This window comes from Typopeltis vanoorti, chromosome 13, assembly GCF_054136105.1.
Source record: "Typopeltis vanoorti isolate ZY-2024b chromosome 13, IOZ_Tvanoo_1.0, whole genome shotgun sequence".
NCBI classification, from domain to species: domain Eukaryota; kingdom Metazoa; phylum Arthropoda; class Arachnida; order Uropygi; family Thelyphonidae; genus Typopeltis; species Typopeltis vanoorti.
Window position 1 is genome coordinate 83943193 of NC_143561.1, and position 18125 is coordinate 83961317.

The 18125-nt window shown below is 36.3% G+C and overlaps 1 protein-coding gene across 1 annotated transcript in view; it reads right to left on the reverse strand.

Moving 5' to 3' along the window:
• Positions 1-17561, reverse strand: part of LOC150100320 (sarcoplasmic calcium-binding protein-like) — a 37396-nt gene extending 19835 nt beyond the window's left edge. The window contains exons 1-2 of the mRNA XM_090402879.1: positions 17376-17561; positions 3617-3669 (exon numbers count right to left, since the gene is read on the reverse strand). Coding sequence (XP_090259005.1) covers positions 3617-3668 — 52 coding nt within the window. The 5' untranslated portion in view covers position 3669; positions 17376-17561. The remainder of the gene's footprint in view (positions 1-3616; positions 3670-17375) is intronic.
• Positions 17562-18125: the final 564 nt, after the last annotated feature.

Below are 18125 nucleotides of genomic sequence, written 5' to 3' on the forward strand. Positions count from 1 at the left end.
GTGCAAATTCAGGGAAACTAGATTTGTTAGGGGGGGGGGGAGTATAGATACAGTCCTTATGGAGGCAGTTGAATGTAAGAATGAATATAATATGCCAGAGCAAATAAGGACAACAAATCTGAGTGGGATAGTTGATATAAGGCATCAAGGTAGGGTTGGGGCTAATGGGGGTCTTAAATTCATGTACACTAACACTAGGAGTATTAGGAACAAGAAGGAAGAGTTTTTGGCCATGGTTGGCACTTCCAGACCACAAGTTATAGGTATTAGTGAAACATGGCTGACTGTAGATGATATAACTAGTGGGATTGAATGTGATGGGTATAGTGTGTTCAGGAATGACAGAGAGAATAAAATGGGGGGAGGAGTATTGTTGATGATAGCTGATGAGCTCCAGCCAAGGAGAATAGAAGTTGAATTGCAGGATAGAGAAAAGAGCACATTTGAGGCCTTTTGGTGTGAGATTGTGGCTAGCAGAACTAAATATACAATTGGGTGCTGCTATAGACCAGGTGATGGAAAAGATGGTGGTGACAGTATGCACAAGCAAATAGAAGAAATGGGTGGAAGGAGGGTGATTATTATGGGAGATTTCAACTATGGTCGCATTGATTGGAGTGAGGAGAGGACTCACGGGAGGAAGGAACTGGATTTTATGCGGTTATTAAGGGATAACTATCTGCGACAGCATGTAATGGAAAATACTAGGGGTCAGAGAGTGCTTGACCTAGTAATTACATCTGAGGATTTGGCTGTAACAAATATGACCACATTGCCACCAATCGGTGAGAGTGATCATAGGGTCTTAACTTGGGAGGTGGCTAAAGGTGTGGAATTTTCAATTAAGACAGGGTACATGTGGAATTATCGGGCTGGAAAGTATGACAAGCTTAGGAGTTTGATTGGTTCAGTGCCATGGCATGTACAACTGCAAGGACTAGAAGTTGATAGTGCATGGGAGGTAGTTAAGAAGTGCTTGCATGAAGCAATGGCTGACTGTATACCTAGAGTCCGAATAATAAATCAAGTAGGGGTTAAATGGATGAATAACACCATTAAGCTTGAGTTGCAAAAAAAGAAACAACTATGGAGGGAATTTAAGGAGAAGGGTGACCGGCAGGCACATGAACGGTATAAAACGCAGGCCAGAAGGGTGCCGAGTGTGGTAAGAAAAGCAAAAAAGGATTACGAAAGAACATTGGCCATGCAGGCTAAAGAGAATTCTAAACAGTTTTTTAGATATGTAGCAAGTAAAAGGAAAAATGTACATGGCAGATTGATTTTAAAGAATGCCGATGGTAGGGAGGTAACTGAATCAGTTGAGATAGTTGAGTTACTGTGAGCACTTTGCAAAAGTATATCATCCGGGTGGTGACATTGCAGAAACGAATAAACCAGTAGATTATACGGGAATTGTGGTTAATGAAGTGGAGGTGAGTAGTCTATTGCATAACCTCAAAGTCAATACATCTGTGGGATTGGATGGTATACCAGCTCGTGTTGTACGAGAAGCAGCTAAAGAATTGTCAGTACCCTTGACCATTTTGTTTAATTTGAGTCTCGGGTCTGGGTTAGTCCCGAGCGGGTGGAAAGAGGGGAAAATAGTTCCACTGCATAAAGGTGGTTCCAAGACTGCTGTTGTAAATTACCGACCGATTAGCATATCAGGAATCATTGTCAAGGTCTTAGAGAAAATAGTCAAGAGGAAAATACAAGATTGGATAGAAGAAAATGGGATACTGTATCGGGGACAGCATGGTTTTGTGAAGGGTAGGTCATGTTTCAGTAACTTGCTCACGTATTATAACACAGTGACGGCTGAACTGGATAAGAGTAATGGGTTTACAGTGATTCTACTGGACCTTGCTAAGGCGTTTGACAGGATACCACATGGAATTCTAGTCAGTAAATTGCAGCATATGGGGATGGACATAGGGTTGGTGAGATGGATAGGAGGGTGGTTGACGGAGAGATATCAGAGAGTGGTTTACTCAGGAGTAGAGTCCACAAGACGGCCTGTGACAAGTGGTGTGCCACAAGGATCTGTTCTTGGACCACTGCTGTTTAATTTGTTCATTAATGATATAGGAAATGATCTGAGAGGAACAGTTCATTTGTTTGCGGATGATGCCAAGTTGGGTAGGGCAATAGTGAATGCAGATGACGTCAAAATTTTGCAGGATGATTTGGATAGATCGGAGGTCTGGGCTAAGGAGAATGGATGTCAGTTTAATGTGGCGAAGTGTAAGGTTATGCATTTTGGGGTGAAAAGATTGGCGGCAGTTTACTGCATTGGTGGAACCGTGCTCCAGGAAATTGATGAGGCACGAGATTTAGGAGTGTTGGTAGATAAGGAATTGAAATTTAGGGGACACATTGCAAAAGTGGCCAAAACAGCTCATCAAATCACTTAGTTGCTGAAGAATACGTTGACAAGCAGAGACAAGCAGGTTATTGTTCCTCTGTATCGAGCCTTGATAAGACCCCATCTAGACTACTGTGCTCAGATTTGGTCACCTAGGTTTCTTCTTGATGGGGAGGAGGTGGAGAGGATCCAGAGGCGAGTGACCAAGATGATAGCAGGTCTGTGGAATGAACCGTATGAGAACAGGTTGAGGATTTGTGGGTTGCAAAAATTGGTTGATAGGCGGAGGAGGGGAGATATGATTGAGACATTCAAATTACTGAAGGGTTTCTATAAAATTAATTCAGAAGATATTTTTGAGAACAGGGCTGGTTGTGGGAGGACTAGGGGACATCCATGGAAACTGGGCAAAAGTGTGGTTAGTAAAGGTGTTAGAGCTGGGTTCTTTACTTTTAGAGTAGTGAATGAGTGGAATGCGCTCCCTGAGTCTGTGGTGGATGCTGTGACAGTGAATGAGTTTAAGGCGAGGTATGATAGATACTGTATGAATGTCAAATAGTTGTGATGAATATGATTTGGGGCCTCTCTCGATGAGTCTAATCCCTGGAGTTGCCCGTAATAATAGTAATAGTAATAATAGTAATCTGGAAGAGTAATATAGTCGACAAAACTTCTGTAGCGTAGTTGGTATAGACAAGCCCTTAGTTGGAAATTCCCAGGGGTTCGAATCCCGTTTACGACGTAAGGAACCTTTATCAGGTGTTTTCAATCAAATAGTGAGTTAACGGGCCTCATACGAAGGCTGAGGGTTACCCTCCCGGAAACTCGGGTTTTTCGTCCCTTTGTGTGTTTAAGGGGCAGGGAATCTCTGTGCTTGTGTGTGCGCGCACGCGCAATAGTTCCATAAAGAGATTAGGGGTGTTTTACTAGACAACACCTCTACATAAAATGCAATGAAGTATGACATCGGTGTAATATAAAATCAATCTTGGAATGAAGAGGATAAAATATAATGGAATGAAGCATTAATGAAAGGATTGAATGTAATCGTAAAAATATTAATTAATAGGTCATCAAAAAATAAAAGAGAACGTGCAACGATATTTTGGCTGCATCGGACGTTATTCTATGAAAGAAGATAGGCAATTAATCCTACTACTGAATTTTAAATACGCGATTGTTTATTACATATTTCTTAATATACGAAACTCGACTCAGAAAAAAAACTGCCCACACGATACGAATACTTACCCCAGAATTTGTGGAACATATAAAGATGTTTATGTCTGAAAGTTGACGCCATCCTATAAAAAATTACATAAATAAAAATCAGTCTGATAATGAAATATTTTCTAAATAATAACTAACTTTAATAAACTATAATAAATAAAGAATAACCTCTTTAAATGCATATATCTTCATGACAACATTTTAGCCTCACTTGAAATCCTAGAGCATTTGTCTTACTCATACCAGTAGCATCCAAGACTAGTTATGCAATAGATTGTGTACGGCATATTTATTTAATTCATAAATAAATATACTTTAAAACAAATAAGAAACATAGCTTGATCAGAAAGTGAATTACCTTATGATGATATCCATGGTTCTAGACTGGTGGAATATATATTGGTTATTAGTTCAATTGCAGCCACTCTAGAGGAACTTGTTCTAGACTTCTTTATTTTCGTTCCCTGTCCGGTACTCTGTTCAGTCGATCTTTGGCGCCAAGCTCGGATTTTTAATAATGCAACTCGACGATATTAGTTAAAAATTAAGATTTTAATTAAGATTAAAAACACGAGATGGCAGCAATTATCTATTGTCTATTATTTTTCGTACTGTTTTCGTCTATCCATATCAGAAGCGATTTCATCGGTTGTATAAATAACTCATTTACTTAAACGCGTAGACGAACGTTTTAAAAAAGTACGAAACTTGCAAAAATGTAAAATATATACAGTACTTGATATGAAGATTAAAGGCTACACTGAAATCATCCAGTGTCCTGTGAAAAATCATTTGATAGTATCCTTACTCTAGTTCGTCTTTCGAGAATTGCATTTGTAGACTTTATTAAGCTTTAAATTTTCTTAATTATCGGTTATCAATATAAAAATATAATAAAACATATAGCCATGTTCAAGATGAAAATCTCTCACACTTCCTGCACCCTGCCTGGACTTTTAGCATTTAAGTTGTTGCATTTGGTTTTTCAAATAAAGTCTTTTTTTTTTTTTTTTTTGAAATGTCATGAAGGTAAAAAATAAAATAAAATAAATAGAGGGATGAAAAAGTAGGCACCGCATAATAATTATTCATTCTGAAAGGTATTTAACCACCCAACCGGTCATGCAAGAATTACATGGATGTGAAGTCTCCATGATGACAATATAACATTTAGATAATATCCAAATGTTATCCAATATACTACTGAAATAACAGAGATGTGAAGTTTATTATTATTATTATTATTATTATTTGACACCTCCAGGGAGTCCAAAGACTCATCGAGGGAGAGTGTGCCAACAGCATCGAACGATTGGCCCCTTCTAACTACTAATCGCGCTCAAACTTACTTAGCTGAGCCATTAGTAGCAGAGGCTCTACCAATCGACCAACCTTTGCCGGCTATGTTTGTGATATAGTTTATCCATGGTGGTCGTTTCAGTGGTTCAAATGGAAATATTAGCAGATGGATTTCGTTCCTCGGAGTAACTAAAGGATGTTATTAAATCTATGTTTAGAAATAAGACATCTGTAATAAAATAAAATCACGTGTACGGGCATTGGCTTCTCTTCCAGGGACGTTCTTTACAAATCATCCTGCATTCTTCTCATCGGGACTTCTGCCAAGAAACGTAGAACATGTACGAATACAAAACTGCATATCGGATACCCACGCAAACGAAAAAACTGTTCCACGAACGAACAACGAAAAGTTTATTCCACGAGAAATGGAGTTAACGAATGTAATACATTTTAACTGGAGCATCTTGAATAAACGAAGACTACTGAAATTCTTTTGTTTTTCAAAAGAGTCGTTAGGTTTAATTATTTTTTTTTTAAATCAAAGAACATACCAGTAGTTTCTTAAAACTTTTAAAACTTAATACATGCACAACATTTTTAGTAACCAGCTGGCTGAATTAGTTCAGTCAAGTGGGACATTCATCTCCTATGAATCCTTGGCAGCCTTTTCATCAGAACTTGCAGATTCACCATACATTTTCACATTATGCAGTGCAAAACGTTGCTTGAATCTCATAAAGCAACCGAAGAAGCGTTAAATTGCTAGTCATAATCGGGACCCTGCTTTCTCCTTCAACATGATGAAGAGACTTAGTGCCTTAGCAGTTATGGTCATAGTGCTAAGAGGTATGCGCTTTTGGTTCAGGTCCGCTATGCATGATGGAAGTAGCTTTTCCAATCACTGATAGGACCTTGTCGTAGCTTAGTCACTATTGTTGAACTTGCAACTTCGTTTCATCAATTGCTCGCCTCTTTTTCTGTGATTCTTCACTGGTTTTTTTATTTGGGTGTATGTAGGAGGCCATGTTGCACAAAATATCGCGAAATATTTAACGATAAATGCGCAAATAACATATTTTTCAAACACAAAATCAACAGAGGAACTGTTGAAGCCAAATGCAGAGGGAGGTTACCACTGAATGCGCAGTTGCCACTGCATTGTTGCTAAATAAAAACCTTTTTATTTTACGCTCGCTTGCGTCTTGTTCTAAAGTATAGTCGGAAATGTTATTTATTCCATTATGGGATCACTTACGTATCTTCGAAAGGACGTAACTCGAACGGAAGTAAGTCGAGGGATGAATGCATATTATCATGGAGTTATTTGTAATTCAAAACTACTTTTTAAAGCTCTGAATTGTATTTCCATAATCATAGTAGATATCAAGCGTCGTAAATTACTGCGAGAGTGCCGTAAACTATTTTTAGATTACTTCTAAATAAACTGTTAAATGAAAATAAATTAAATAATCACTTATTTAATTAGGTTCGTGCTAATCATGCTGCTTTAATTGTCAGTGTACAGAGTGGCATGACAGGTGTTGTAAATAGCATCAGTGGAGCAAACTTAGATTTTTTAATTATTATTATTATTTACAATTTCAGTTCCCGAATCTTTAAGGAAATTTATATTTGTAGTGAAAGAGTTGATAAAATACTTTTTAAGACATTAAATCAACAGTGAAAATGTGATTTTTTTTTTATCACGTTCGAATAAAATGCAAGTACGAAACTAAGTGTGTCTGGACTCAGAATGAATTGTTAGTGAATGGAAAGAAAAATTAAATACACAAGTTTAAAACCATTCGTTATCTACATAGCTAAGGACCAACCACAAAAAGTGCTTCGTTTTTTAAGTCACACTCATCATAACTGACTACATAACTGAGTATGTAGGTTGGCATAACAATACTAAATATTATTATAGCAAGTACCATAAAAAAAGCGAAGAATTCTTCATGCCAGAGTTTGTGTATTTATGTGTCAATAATAATAATAATAATAAAAGTATTTATTTATTTAAAGTCTCAACTGTTTCTTCTGGCGCCACGTCTCCTCTGCACTTATTTGAAACAAAATAAATAATACCTTTGTCAATAGAAAACATCTGGGTCGGATGTATGCTGTTTATTCTCGAAGGTGTTTAGAAACGCTAAATACATTCATCTTAGAAAGTGAGGTGTTCTTGGAGAATTTCTATTTTTGTGTTTTGAATCAACAGTTTATTTATCGCTGTAAAAGTCTTATGAACAAATTCGATCCTAGTTGGACTTTGTTTGCGTAACGTACTTTATAGGTTGACAGTGAAATATCATCCTGAAATATTCAGGCTTTCATAATTTCAATAGTTGTCAAAGTATTTTTTTTTTCCAAGAATATTCTCAGAACCATTCAAATATGTTTTTTTTTAGGACTCCCTAGGAAACTATTTGTAATAACAGTTTTGATTCCACTACACTGACGGTTATTTTACGTACTAATTTCATTTCGTCAGAAATTCTCATAAAGTGCAATAAGCACTACAATGAATTACTCATCCATCGTTCATATTAGAAAGAATATGTGTACAATACACTGACGTGTAGTTTTTAAGAACTGGCTGAAAGTAAATTCAAGCATTCCTTACCAATGCAAGAGAGGAGGATGCTATTTTTAAATGGAGACGCAGGAGCGCCAAGAAAATAAATCTCCAAACATTTCATCTACTTCATGCCCGGTGAACAATTAAAAAAAAAAAAAAGGAAGAAAGAAAACGAAAAAAAAAAAAAAAAAGGTGTTAAAATTCCCAACTCATTTCTACATCAATCATTTGCAGGTATGTACGTTTAAAATAATAAAGAAAAAAACTAATTTTAAATAAAAAAAAACGTGTTAAAAACTCATAACTAACCCTTAATTATATGAACTTTTACAGAGTAGATTCAAAATATATTCTATGGGTTTAGTTTACATCTATGATTGGATTCGTCACTGACATGTTGAAATTTCATGGTGAATTATTATTATTAGATTTATTGTGTCCGCGCGGTAAGCCGAGTGGCTATGCGCTTCGCAACCATATACCTGGGAAAGGAGTGTCCTCGGTTCGATTCCCGTCGCTGACGTGAGGAGCTGAAGGATCTTTCTCAGACATAGCCAAGTTAGCCGGTCTTGCGGGTGGACTGCAGAGTTTTTCTCCCCAGTTTATCTGGGGTTTTCCCTCCCGCAAACAGGCAAACCAACCCCGTGAACACACGCATCTACAGACATAGGACACACCGGGAGGCATAGGGCTAGCCACCTTATTCTGGTGGCTAGCCCTATGCCTGGCTAGCCACCAGAATAAGGACGGGTCTGGCTTAGAAGGGCTTAGGATAACGTGTAACAGGCCACTAGACCTAATACGTGAAGGGAAGAAGAAGAAGATTTATTATTATTAGATTGAATTATTCATAGACAATTCAATCGAATAAATTTATCAAGAGAAAAAACGCTAATCCTCGGAAAAATGTGAATCCGAAGAGGTAGTAAGGTTCGAGAGAGAAAAAAAAAACTCCCTCGAAGAGATCTTCCCCTTCTTTTTGGGGTCACTGAGTTTCTCTATAGCGCCATTAGAAGAATGATCGTGTTATAAGGACCATTCAACTGAGGTTGGTTACCCAGTTTCATAAAGGGTTTTCCTTTACGAAACTTAGATTTTTCCCTGCTAAATAGACAAATCAACAAGAGAACCACACAGTTAATAATATACAATACACTCGCCGCATGACATTAGCTGCAGCTGCGTAATCTAACCCTTAACCTTTGTCATTGTTTCAAGGTCGAGTTTTCTAATTCTTTCCTCACTTCTGGATGGGAGCACCAGTGGCGGCTCGTACATAAGCACTGCGACACTGCAGCATCCCCAAGGAAAAAATGAAAGAATTAAATTTTGTTTGCGTTTATAAATCATAACAATGCTCACAACATTATATAAATGCAGTACAGCATTTTAAAGGTTACAGCTTATGTTTCGACAGTGACTGAATAGTTAATAATTGGAATTGTTCGATTAACGCTTTAGATTACGAAACAAATGCACTGCGATCTAACGCCGATATTCGTTTGCTCTTGTCATTGCACGTTACGTCATTTCCAACTGTAACTGCTCAAACGGCAGTGTATTTTTAGTAAGCTTACGCGCCTTATTTCTGAGAGATATGAAACGTTTATTATTGGTGCATGTGCCTGGTAAACTATTTTTTTGTAAATCTTCTTTTATTTTGTTAAAATAACATATCATTATTTATTTATTATAGATACAAGGCTGAATAATGATGAGTGTCACTGTTGAAAATATGAAAAGAATTATATTTTTTCAATTATTGTTAGACGAAACAAATGCACTGTGATTTAACGCTGATATTCGTTTTCCGTCGTTGCAACGTTACGTCATTAGATACACTGCTGCTTGGGCAGTGTATCTTATGCCTACGTTCGTTATTTCTGTGAGATATGAAACGTTTATTATTGGCGGGTGTGTTCGTGGTGAAACTATTTTTTTGTAAATCTTATTTTATTTTGTTAAAATAACATATAATTATTTATTTATTATAGATACAAGGCTGAATTATGACGAGTGTCACTGTTGAAAATATGAAAAAAATAATATTGTTTCAATTATCGTTACACGAAACAAATGGACTGCGATCTAACGCCGATATTCGTTTGCACTTGTCATAGTATTGATACGAAACTTTTATTATTGGTGTTTTTTGTTTGTTCGTAGTGAGGATGAAATATTTTTAATAAAGCAATTTTTAATATGTAAATTTATTTATTAATAAATTCGTTACTGATTAGGGAAAAACTGTTATTTTTATTTATTTTTTTTTTTTTTTTTGTATATGCAGCACCCCCCACTTAAAATTTTAACCGGCCGCCACACCATATCTCCGTTTCTTTTATAATAGGTAACATGCTCCAGGTACTTCCAATATGTTTAATTGGAAGTATCTGGCGTCACGCTAATCAGCATGAACAAAGTGGTAATGAGGAATGAGTGTAAATAGATAAATAATAAAATAGACAACGAAACTTACTGCTTACCATCTAAACAAAGCAACTGTCAAAAAAAAAACCCGTTTGGTCGAACGACTCGTTTCACCCAAATAGTAAACAGTAACCTGGGGTAAGCAGTAAAGGATTAGTATTGTGTTATCAAACATGGTATGACGTAGCATTTAGTTATTCAAATTAGTTGTGAATTGGAGCTTATTGTTTTGCACGTTTGCATGCTTCCTTTTGTCATAGTAAATAGATCAGGGTTTGGTAACACTGATATGGACAAATGTTGAAGTTCATATTCAAATTTTCTGGTTCTAATATGATCGTATTATACTTTCATATTTTGCTTTCGGTTTTATCATAACAGCAGTATAAGATTTCGATGCATTCCAAAGAACTTGATTGTCTTTCCGATGAGGTATCGCGCGGATTTACTGAAGATAACCCAGGTTCTGATAATGTTCTGGCCTCGGGTCTCTGGTATTCTATGTCTCTGACATGTTCTTTGATGTGCTGCTCAGTAGATTTCTCCGTCTGTCCATATGATGGTCTTGCTGTTACACTACATAGGGAAAGAAACAAAGCCTTTAACTTTCTGGTCATCAGAAGTGCACTGAGTTTGTTGTCTGGAAACAAGCCTGTAGATGGTACATTTATGATATTCATTTTGCAAGAAGTTTTTTTTTTTATTAGAAATAGGATTTCTTCGATTGGCTTCACTTCATCATTAATAAGATCGTAAAAACCGGGGTCCCCTTTATTGAGATAAAGCCAACTTTTTGAGGTTTATAATGGTGTAAAGAAAACATGGAGGTAGCTATTAGTGTGGGTTGATTTCCTGGAGATTAGTTGGAAATTTTTAATTTTCCAAACAACTTGTTTAGTTTCAAATCCAAGATAGCGTTTAAAATTATACCCATTAAACCCATTATTACCCATTAAATGGGGTAAAATTATTATTATTATTTGACGCCTCAATGGAGTCCAAAGACTCATCGAAGGAGGGCACCTGCTCTACAGCTCTGTCTCCACCACTCAATCTACCAACTGAAAGCAACTATATCAATGCCATCTATCGCCGACCACCACCACCACCACTGGTATTTCCACAGAAAATCACAAACATCTATGCCCACGGCGGGATTCGAGCCCGCAGCCTTTTGGCTGGCCAAGTGATCTGTTAAACATCATAATTTAAGGTTTACGAAAGTAAAACTTTTATTATGATTTTCGTTGGTGGGGCGATTTAAAAGAATCAAAATCGAAAAGAGATTATTGTTCGTCGCTCGAAATCTAGAAAACATCATCGATATACTTCTTCACTATTTTAGAATTCAGTGGATATTCTCTCAAGTGTTTTTTCCTAAAATATTTTCCACATAAATGTTACAGGTGTAGAACTAGAGCGCCCATCACTATTTTGAGGTCTGTTCGAAGGAATTGGATGACTGATGAAATGTAGTATTTAAGAAGAATCATGAGGGTTTATTGCATCCTGTAGTAATGGGCAGTCAGAACGTTGATGAATGAACGAACTATGCCAAAGTTAGATATCTCGTTTCTCAAGAGGGATGTTGTCAATAGAAACAAAGTTTTCCTTTTTATCAAAGAAAGACGAATTATCTTGAACTTTTATCAGAACTTTTAACATTTTAATTATAAAATCAATAAATAAATCCACTCACGCATTTTAGTCACCAAAAGGAAGTAGACAACGTCGTATAGACGTTTCTTTATGAAAACGGGTGGGCAGCAAACATTTAACTTATATACAACTTTAAAATGAAATTGAGACTGTTGATATTTGCTTGACTGAGTTGTTGTAACCGAATAAGTCCCAAGCTGAAAAACTTTCGTCACTGCCATCCATTGAAGAGGAAGTTTTAATTTCCGGTTAAAAACTCCCGAGTTAAATTCTATAAGATAATATATACGATTTTTTTTATGCAGGCGCAGTTTAAAAATGTTAGACAAAACGCTCATCTAGTTCATTAGAATAGATGCAATAATATATGCAGCAATTCGTTAGTTTTACATTCATTCAGAGGAAAAACGTTCATTATGAAACATTATGTAATATAAAGATATTTCTTAAAGTGTACCCTGAGGTAACACTCAAGCTTTACTCTAACATGCTTATCCTATAAAGAAGCTATAGAAGTCATTAAAAGATTCGAATCTGATTTTCTGAAAGTGCCACATTAAAAAAAAAAAAAAAAAAAAAACATTGCCGCCAACCAAGGCGATAGATCGCAACTCCTTTCCGTTTATGGTTCTTTCCTATCTCACGTACAAATAACTAGATAATTCCTTCCTTCCTCCAACACAACGATGACATCAACAAATTGCCTTTTACTATAATCAAAAATTCATGCAATGCCTCTGCCAACTCCTGCTAGCATGTATACCAGTGAGTCTTCTGATCGGAATACATTTAGGATGATATTCTCCATCCCAAATGTACTCCAAATATGCTGTCCCATAGCTTGAAAGTTAGCATTTATTTACAATAATAAAAATTCAGTTATTCTTCTCATTTCTGAGCATTTGATCAGGTATAACATTCAGTCCTATGCAACAAACCATGGGCTTTGGTTCTAAACTAAAATATGGTAATTTCTTGCGTGGACTTGAATGTCATTCCTGATCAAATCCTTTTAGAAATGTAAACCGCAATCGCGAGTTTCTATTAGCACACTCACTGTGTGTTGTGATAGATGCCTTTCTTTAAATTTTTCCACTATTGCATGAGCGCTCCAAAGCACGTTCTTTAAATTAGCTTCTCCTTTGTATCAATAACCACAAATCCTATCGGTAGTATACTGCTGATGACGGCACAGTCCATTCTTCCTCTTTATTTTTCAAAGCTTGTTGTAATCAGATATTTCAAGCAATCTTCCATAACTAATGTCTTAAACATTAATTTGTGTCATTTGTCAGCTCTGAAAATTTCCTTAACTTCAGTGCTATCAAGACACAGCCCTGCTTTCTCGAAATCAAGATCTCACTTCTTAGCTTTCACTTCTAGTCTTTCCGGGCCCAATCACATTACATCGATAGCTTTCAACATTCAAAAACAGATTGGTGTTGTTTTCTGCTTAAAACTATTTTTCACGCATAAAGTTGCGAATACCGTACAAATTTGAAATACATCCAATCATAGAAATGTACTCCAACTACTATTCTCAAATAGGGGGATCGTGTACCATAAACCTTCTAAAAATTCTTAAAGCTTTCCAAATGAAGATATGTTAATGGATGTTTAACTGATCTTTCACATCAATCACATTCTCAGATATGTTCTATTTCTGCCGTATTCATTTTCTGTAGATACTTCTATAGATGGCATTCTACTTATCATTCCTTCATTTTTAAATCTAAAAACAGTCAGGAGTTGCTAGTCAATTTCCATTTACAGTCTAATTTGAATTACATTTATCTAATTTTACAATTTTCCCTTCTATTTCATGACATTCTTTAAGGGTTCTTCTGATGAAGAAGGCCAAGAAAACTGTTCTAGCTTTAAATAAATACAAAAATAACTAAATAACATTTCAATCGGCCCCTTTTACTTCCTGTCTAGCGCTTATTACCTGATAACTCTGCTTCAATCAGACATCCACATTTATAGCAGAATCTATTTCTGTTTTAGGTTTTCTTATACATTATGTTGACAAAAGTATTTGGAGGTCAAAAAAATGCTTTTAATCACATTTATAGTACCTAGTGGGATCACCTTTGGCCCGAATGACAGCAACTATCCTTCAGAACATACTTTTAACCAATTTCTGATACTTCGGAACAGCAATATTCTTACATTCCTCTCCCAAAACTATCTCCCATTGCTAATGTTGATTATGGCCGCTGTGGTCTGGAGGAATTCAGCGCTCTAATTAGTCCCAAATGTTCGATGGGGTTGAGGCCTGGACTCTGAGTCGGCCAGTTGAACACTTAAACGTTGTTTTGTGGAAATCTGTCTCGGACACGCAGTACTTCCACAGCGTCGGAAGCATGAAGTTGTCCAGGTAGTCATCAAAGATCATGGTTTGGGGACGTCCACAAAGGACCAAGTCCCATCCAACACCTCATGCCATTACCGAGCCTCCACCAAATTTGACAGTTGGAATGATGCAGTCCTGCTGGAACCGTCCTTGGAGTAATCTCCAGATCCAAAGACGACCTTCAGATGGAAACATTTGGAACCTTGATTCGTAGCTGCACGTAACACTTTTCTAATCATCTCCAGTCCAGGAACGGTGTGATAGACACCAATCTAAACTTCGTTTGGCGTTGGGGGGGGGGGGGATGTGTAGTTTTTCGCAGCAGCTCTGCCGTGGCAACGTAAGACATGCAAGTTGAGTGCTAGGTGCCGTGGATGACGTGCGGTATGCTCGATCGTTCCGAGACAGCTCTTCGATCTCGGTCAATGAGTGTTGGTGGCCTCCCAGGGAGTTTTTCTGCTGTGGTGGCATCATCAACTTTCCATCTATGGATGGCATAAGCAACGGTGGACTTTTGTATACCGAGATGGCTAGCAATGTCACGGACAGAAAGACCACTGATGTGACACCCAGTTACCATCTCACATTGAAAGTCTGTCAGTTCAGCTGACCGTGGTAATATTGACATCGAGTACAATGCAAAACATGCAGCATCCCACTTTTTATTACCAGACTTACGCAGACACTCCCTGAATATTTGCATGTGGTAGGATCCGAAATTTGCATGGCACGTAAGGTGTCCAGATACTTTTGTCAACATAGTGTGGGTGTTTTACTGTGTACGCGTGTATGCGGCTATGCCAAACTTGCATCTATCGTTCTTCCCTCCAATTTCCTTTAAACCTATTAATATTGATGCAATTGGTCAATAACTATGCGCTCCAACTTCAGAAACGCCAAACTTACTTCTTTTTTTATTCCTTCTACCTTTGTCTATCTTCTCTAGTCCACCAATGATATTAATGCGGTATAGGTTCTGTAGTTTTTCATTTATTTATTGGCTAAAAAGAGGCTTACATTGTTTATTGTAAGGGAGTCTCTTATTAAAAATTAAACATGGCGGCGCTGTTTAATGTTGTACATGGCTCGATTATAGCGTTGGTCTATTTGTAATTTTGAGAAATGTGTTTTATTATTATCATTATTATTATTATTGCATAACTGTATAACCGAATATAATTTAGCTGAAAGTGTATAATACCAAACTGGAAGAAAAAAAAAAAAAAAAAAAAAGGTCCGAACTATAATATCTAGAAGTTTCGGCCTGTAAAGCTTGCAGTTCAGTAGTTGCATTTCACTAAGCCTAATTTATAGGATAAATTAGAATATCGGTGCGTTTAATTCCGAATATTTACCAGAGGTATAACTTAACTGTTGTGGTGGAAGAAGGGTAAACGCTTCACATTAGAGGGCCCTTTACAGGCTCTTTTGTTACAGAACAAAGCATTCCGTTTCAACAGTTTGACATGATTACATACCATGATTGGGCACAGAGTTTAGGTTGCGTGGACTAAGTTTGAATGAGTTCCCCCTTCCCGCAGATACAAAACCGAAGGAAATTTTCCCGTTTCGACTGGAATTCTGAGTTCAATTATCGTCGTGACGTGACGAGAGGATTTTCTTTCTTCAGTTAAAGGTGAGTTAGCCGATCTCAAAGACTGATTTTTTCTCATTGAATGATTTTTTTCTCATAGAATGATGTTTTTAAAAGAAAAACATCTTTACAGCAAACTATGCTCTGATATAAGTTAAAAATGGATAAATCGGCGCCATGAACTATCTAAAATAGCCTCTGAATCTTACAACCTTATCTAAAATGGAAATGGGCATGAACAAGTTGATGTAAGTCTAACTGAAATTTGTGTAATAGAAAACAGTTGTCTGCATACAAAATGCCCAGATGGATATCCAATATGTAATTCTAATACCTCCAGCGGGGGGGGGGGTTAATTGGTATAACCGTTTTACTACAATATTTCTTTGTTTTTCTTTTTTGAAAAATTATCGTTTGTTAGTAATATATTTCTATATGTAAAACGATTTACATAGGGATTAAAAATTAACAATTTTTTGAGTAATAAATTATTTCCTTGTAAAAAAAAAACGGTGTTATATTTAAAACTTTTAATCCCTCCCTCCTAATCGTTTTACCTAATTAGACCATTTCTTAATTGCGATGCCTCTCTTTTCTGTTTTGAAATTTCGTAGCTCTCTGTCCATCTCCGACCACTTGAAGGAAAGAAAAGTGTTCCCGCATCAACGTTGGCAGTCATTGTCAGGCCCAGTAAGCAGGTTTGTGAGCTTGCAGCTGGCTGAGATAAAATTATTATTTTATTATTATCATCGTTCTTGTTGTTGTGTTATTGTTGCTGCTACTATTGTAAATTAATCTAAACCAGTGCAAGTGGTAGCGTTTCCCCTCCATCTAACATCTTGCGGGTTCGAATCCCGTTGTGGGCATGAAAGTTTTGATTATGTTTAGGTGGTACATGAATTTAAAATTATTATTATTTTTATAATTATCATCGTTCGGTGTGAGACCTCCTCTCCACTTATTAGAGGCCTGAAGTGGCTTGAAAAAGTCCTGTTTGGTCTCAGAAGGTTTCCGGAATAAAAAAAATAAAAAATAGAAATACAAAAATATAGAACTGATAAAAAAATAAAATAAATAAAGTAAAAAATCCTTAGCTCACCCACGCTATAAATATATTGCTACAGATGTACATATAAACTTTCCTGGGTGAGAGCTACACATATAAAAAATAATAAAATAAAATATTAATATATAATAATTAATTTTTAGAATAATTAGTTACTAATGAACAGCATTAAAGAAGAATACAACTCTTTCTAGGAATAATACTTTTGCTTATTATTTCCGAGTAGACTTCCAAGAATGCATTCCCATGAGGTTTAAGTCTTTCGTTTGGTTTGTCCACTTAATGTAACATTAGTCTTGCTTTGTGGCACACTTGATTATTGCTTTTTTTTTTGTTTGTTTTACTAAATACGAATATTAACAGTATTAATTATTAATCTAAATATTATTAAACCTTAACTGCGTAAGTAGTGTATACAATGTGGCATTTTAGGCCACAAATTAAAAAGATACTGATTATAAACAATAAAATAAAATAGTATAATATAAAAACAAATAAATAAATAAATAAAATAATAATTTGTAAGTTTCTTTCTTTACTTTTTTTTTAAGGCATCTTTAAGGGCACACTCTGTTCACTGGATAACTTAGTTCGGCCTATCGGTTATCATTAAAGACTGAGTCCTTGCAATTCATGAACTTCGTGTTGGTAAGTTCCTTAATGTGCTCCGGATCTCATAGCATTATTTTATTCTCCAATCCAACTCATTCTACTTAGTTTTTTTTTAATCAAAACGTTATTATGAAAATTATTATGAAATTGCATTCCTACAAAACTATTTACTTTACTTACCTGTGTTTTGCTCTGTGGAGTGTTCAACAAACTGGTTGCACAAAAATTGACGTTTAATATGAAGAGGACAATGTAACTTTAACAAACCTCCTCCTCTTCCTCCTACAAGAAACAGAAGGTGATCTATCTTACTTGGCGTAGTAGAATTGCTGCCAAGGATGTCTTTCTGTAGTGACGAATTCAAGAGTAGGCGGGCTGTCTCTCCCCTCTCTCACTTTCTGCTGACACGTGACGTAAGCTACGGGAGCTGTCTGGCTTACTTTATGCAATCCATATATAGTTGTAAACATAACGGTCACTAGAGGCATAGCGTACGTTTTATCCTCTCTCGTTGTATTAACGTGTTTAGTCTGTCACAGAGTGTGTGGATGCATTGTGTGTGTGTGTGCAAGTGTTGTAAAACTCTGATTCATAGTTATTTCATTTTGAATTTCCGTTTTGATGAAAGTTAGCTGTACAGTAAGCGGGTATATTTATAGTCGCCATTAAGTTGCTGTTTGAAGTTGATGAAATTACTGAAAGCGTCTGAGTAAAGTATGGTGTCACCGCATAAAAAGTATGCAGGAAGTTTACGGCAATCACTCACTTAACTGTAGATCTTATCAGTCAACAAGTGTTCAAAAAAAAAAAAAAAAAAAAAAAAAGAGGGAGAGAGAGAGAGAGAGAGAGAAGAAACGGAAAACTGTCTCAGAGTTTCTTTCTTTTTTCTTACTGTTAAAATCAGGTAGAAAAACTTAATGATATAGTTAT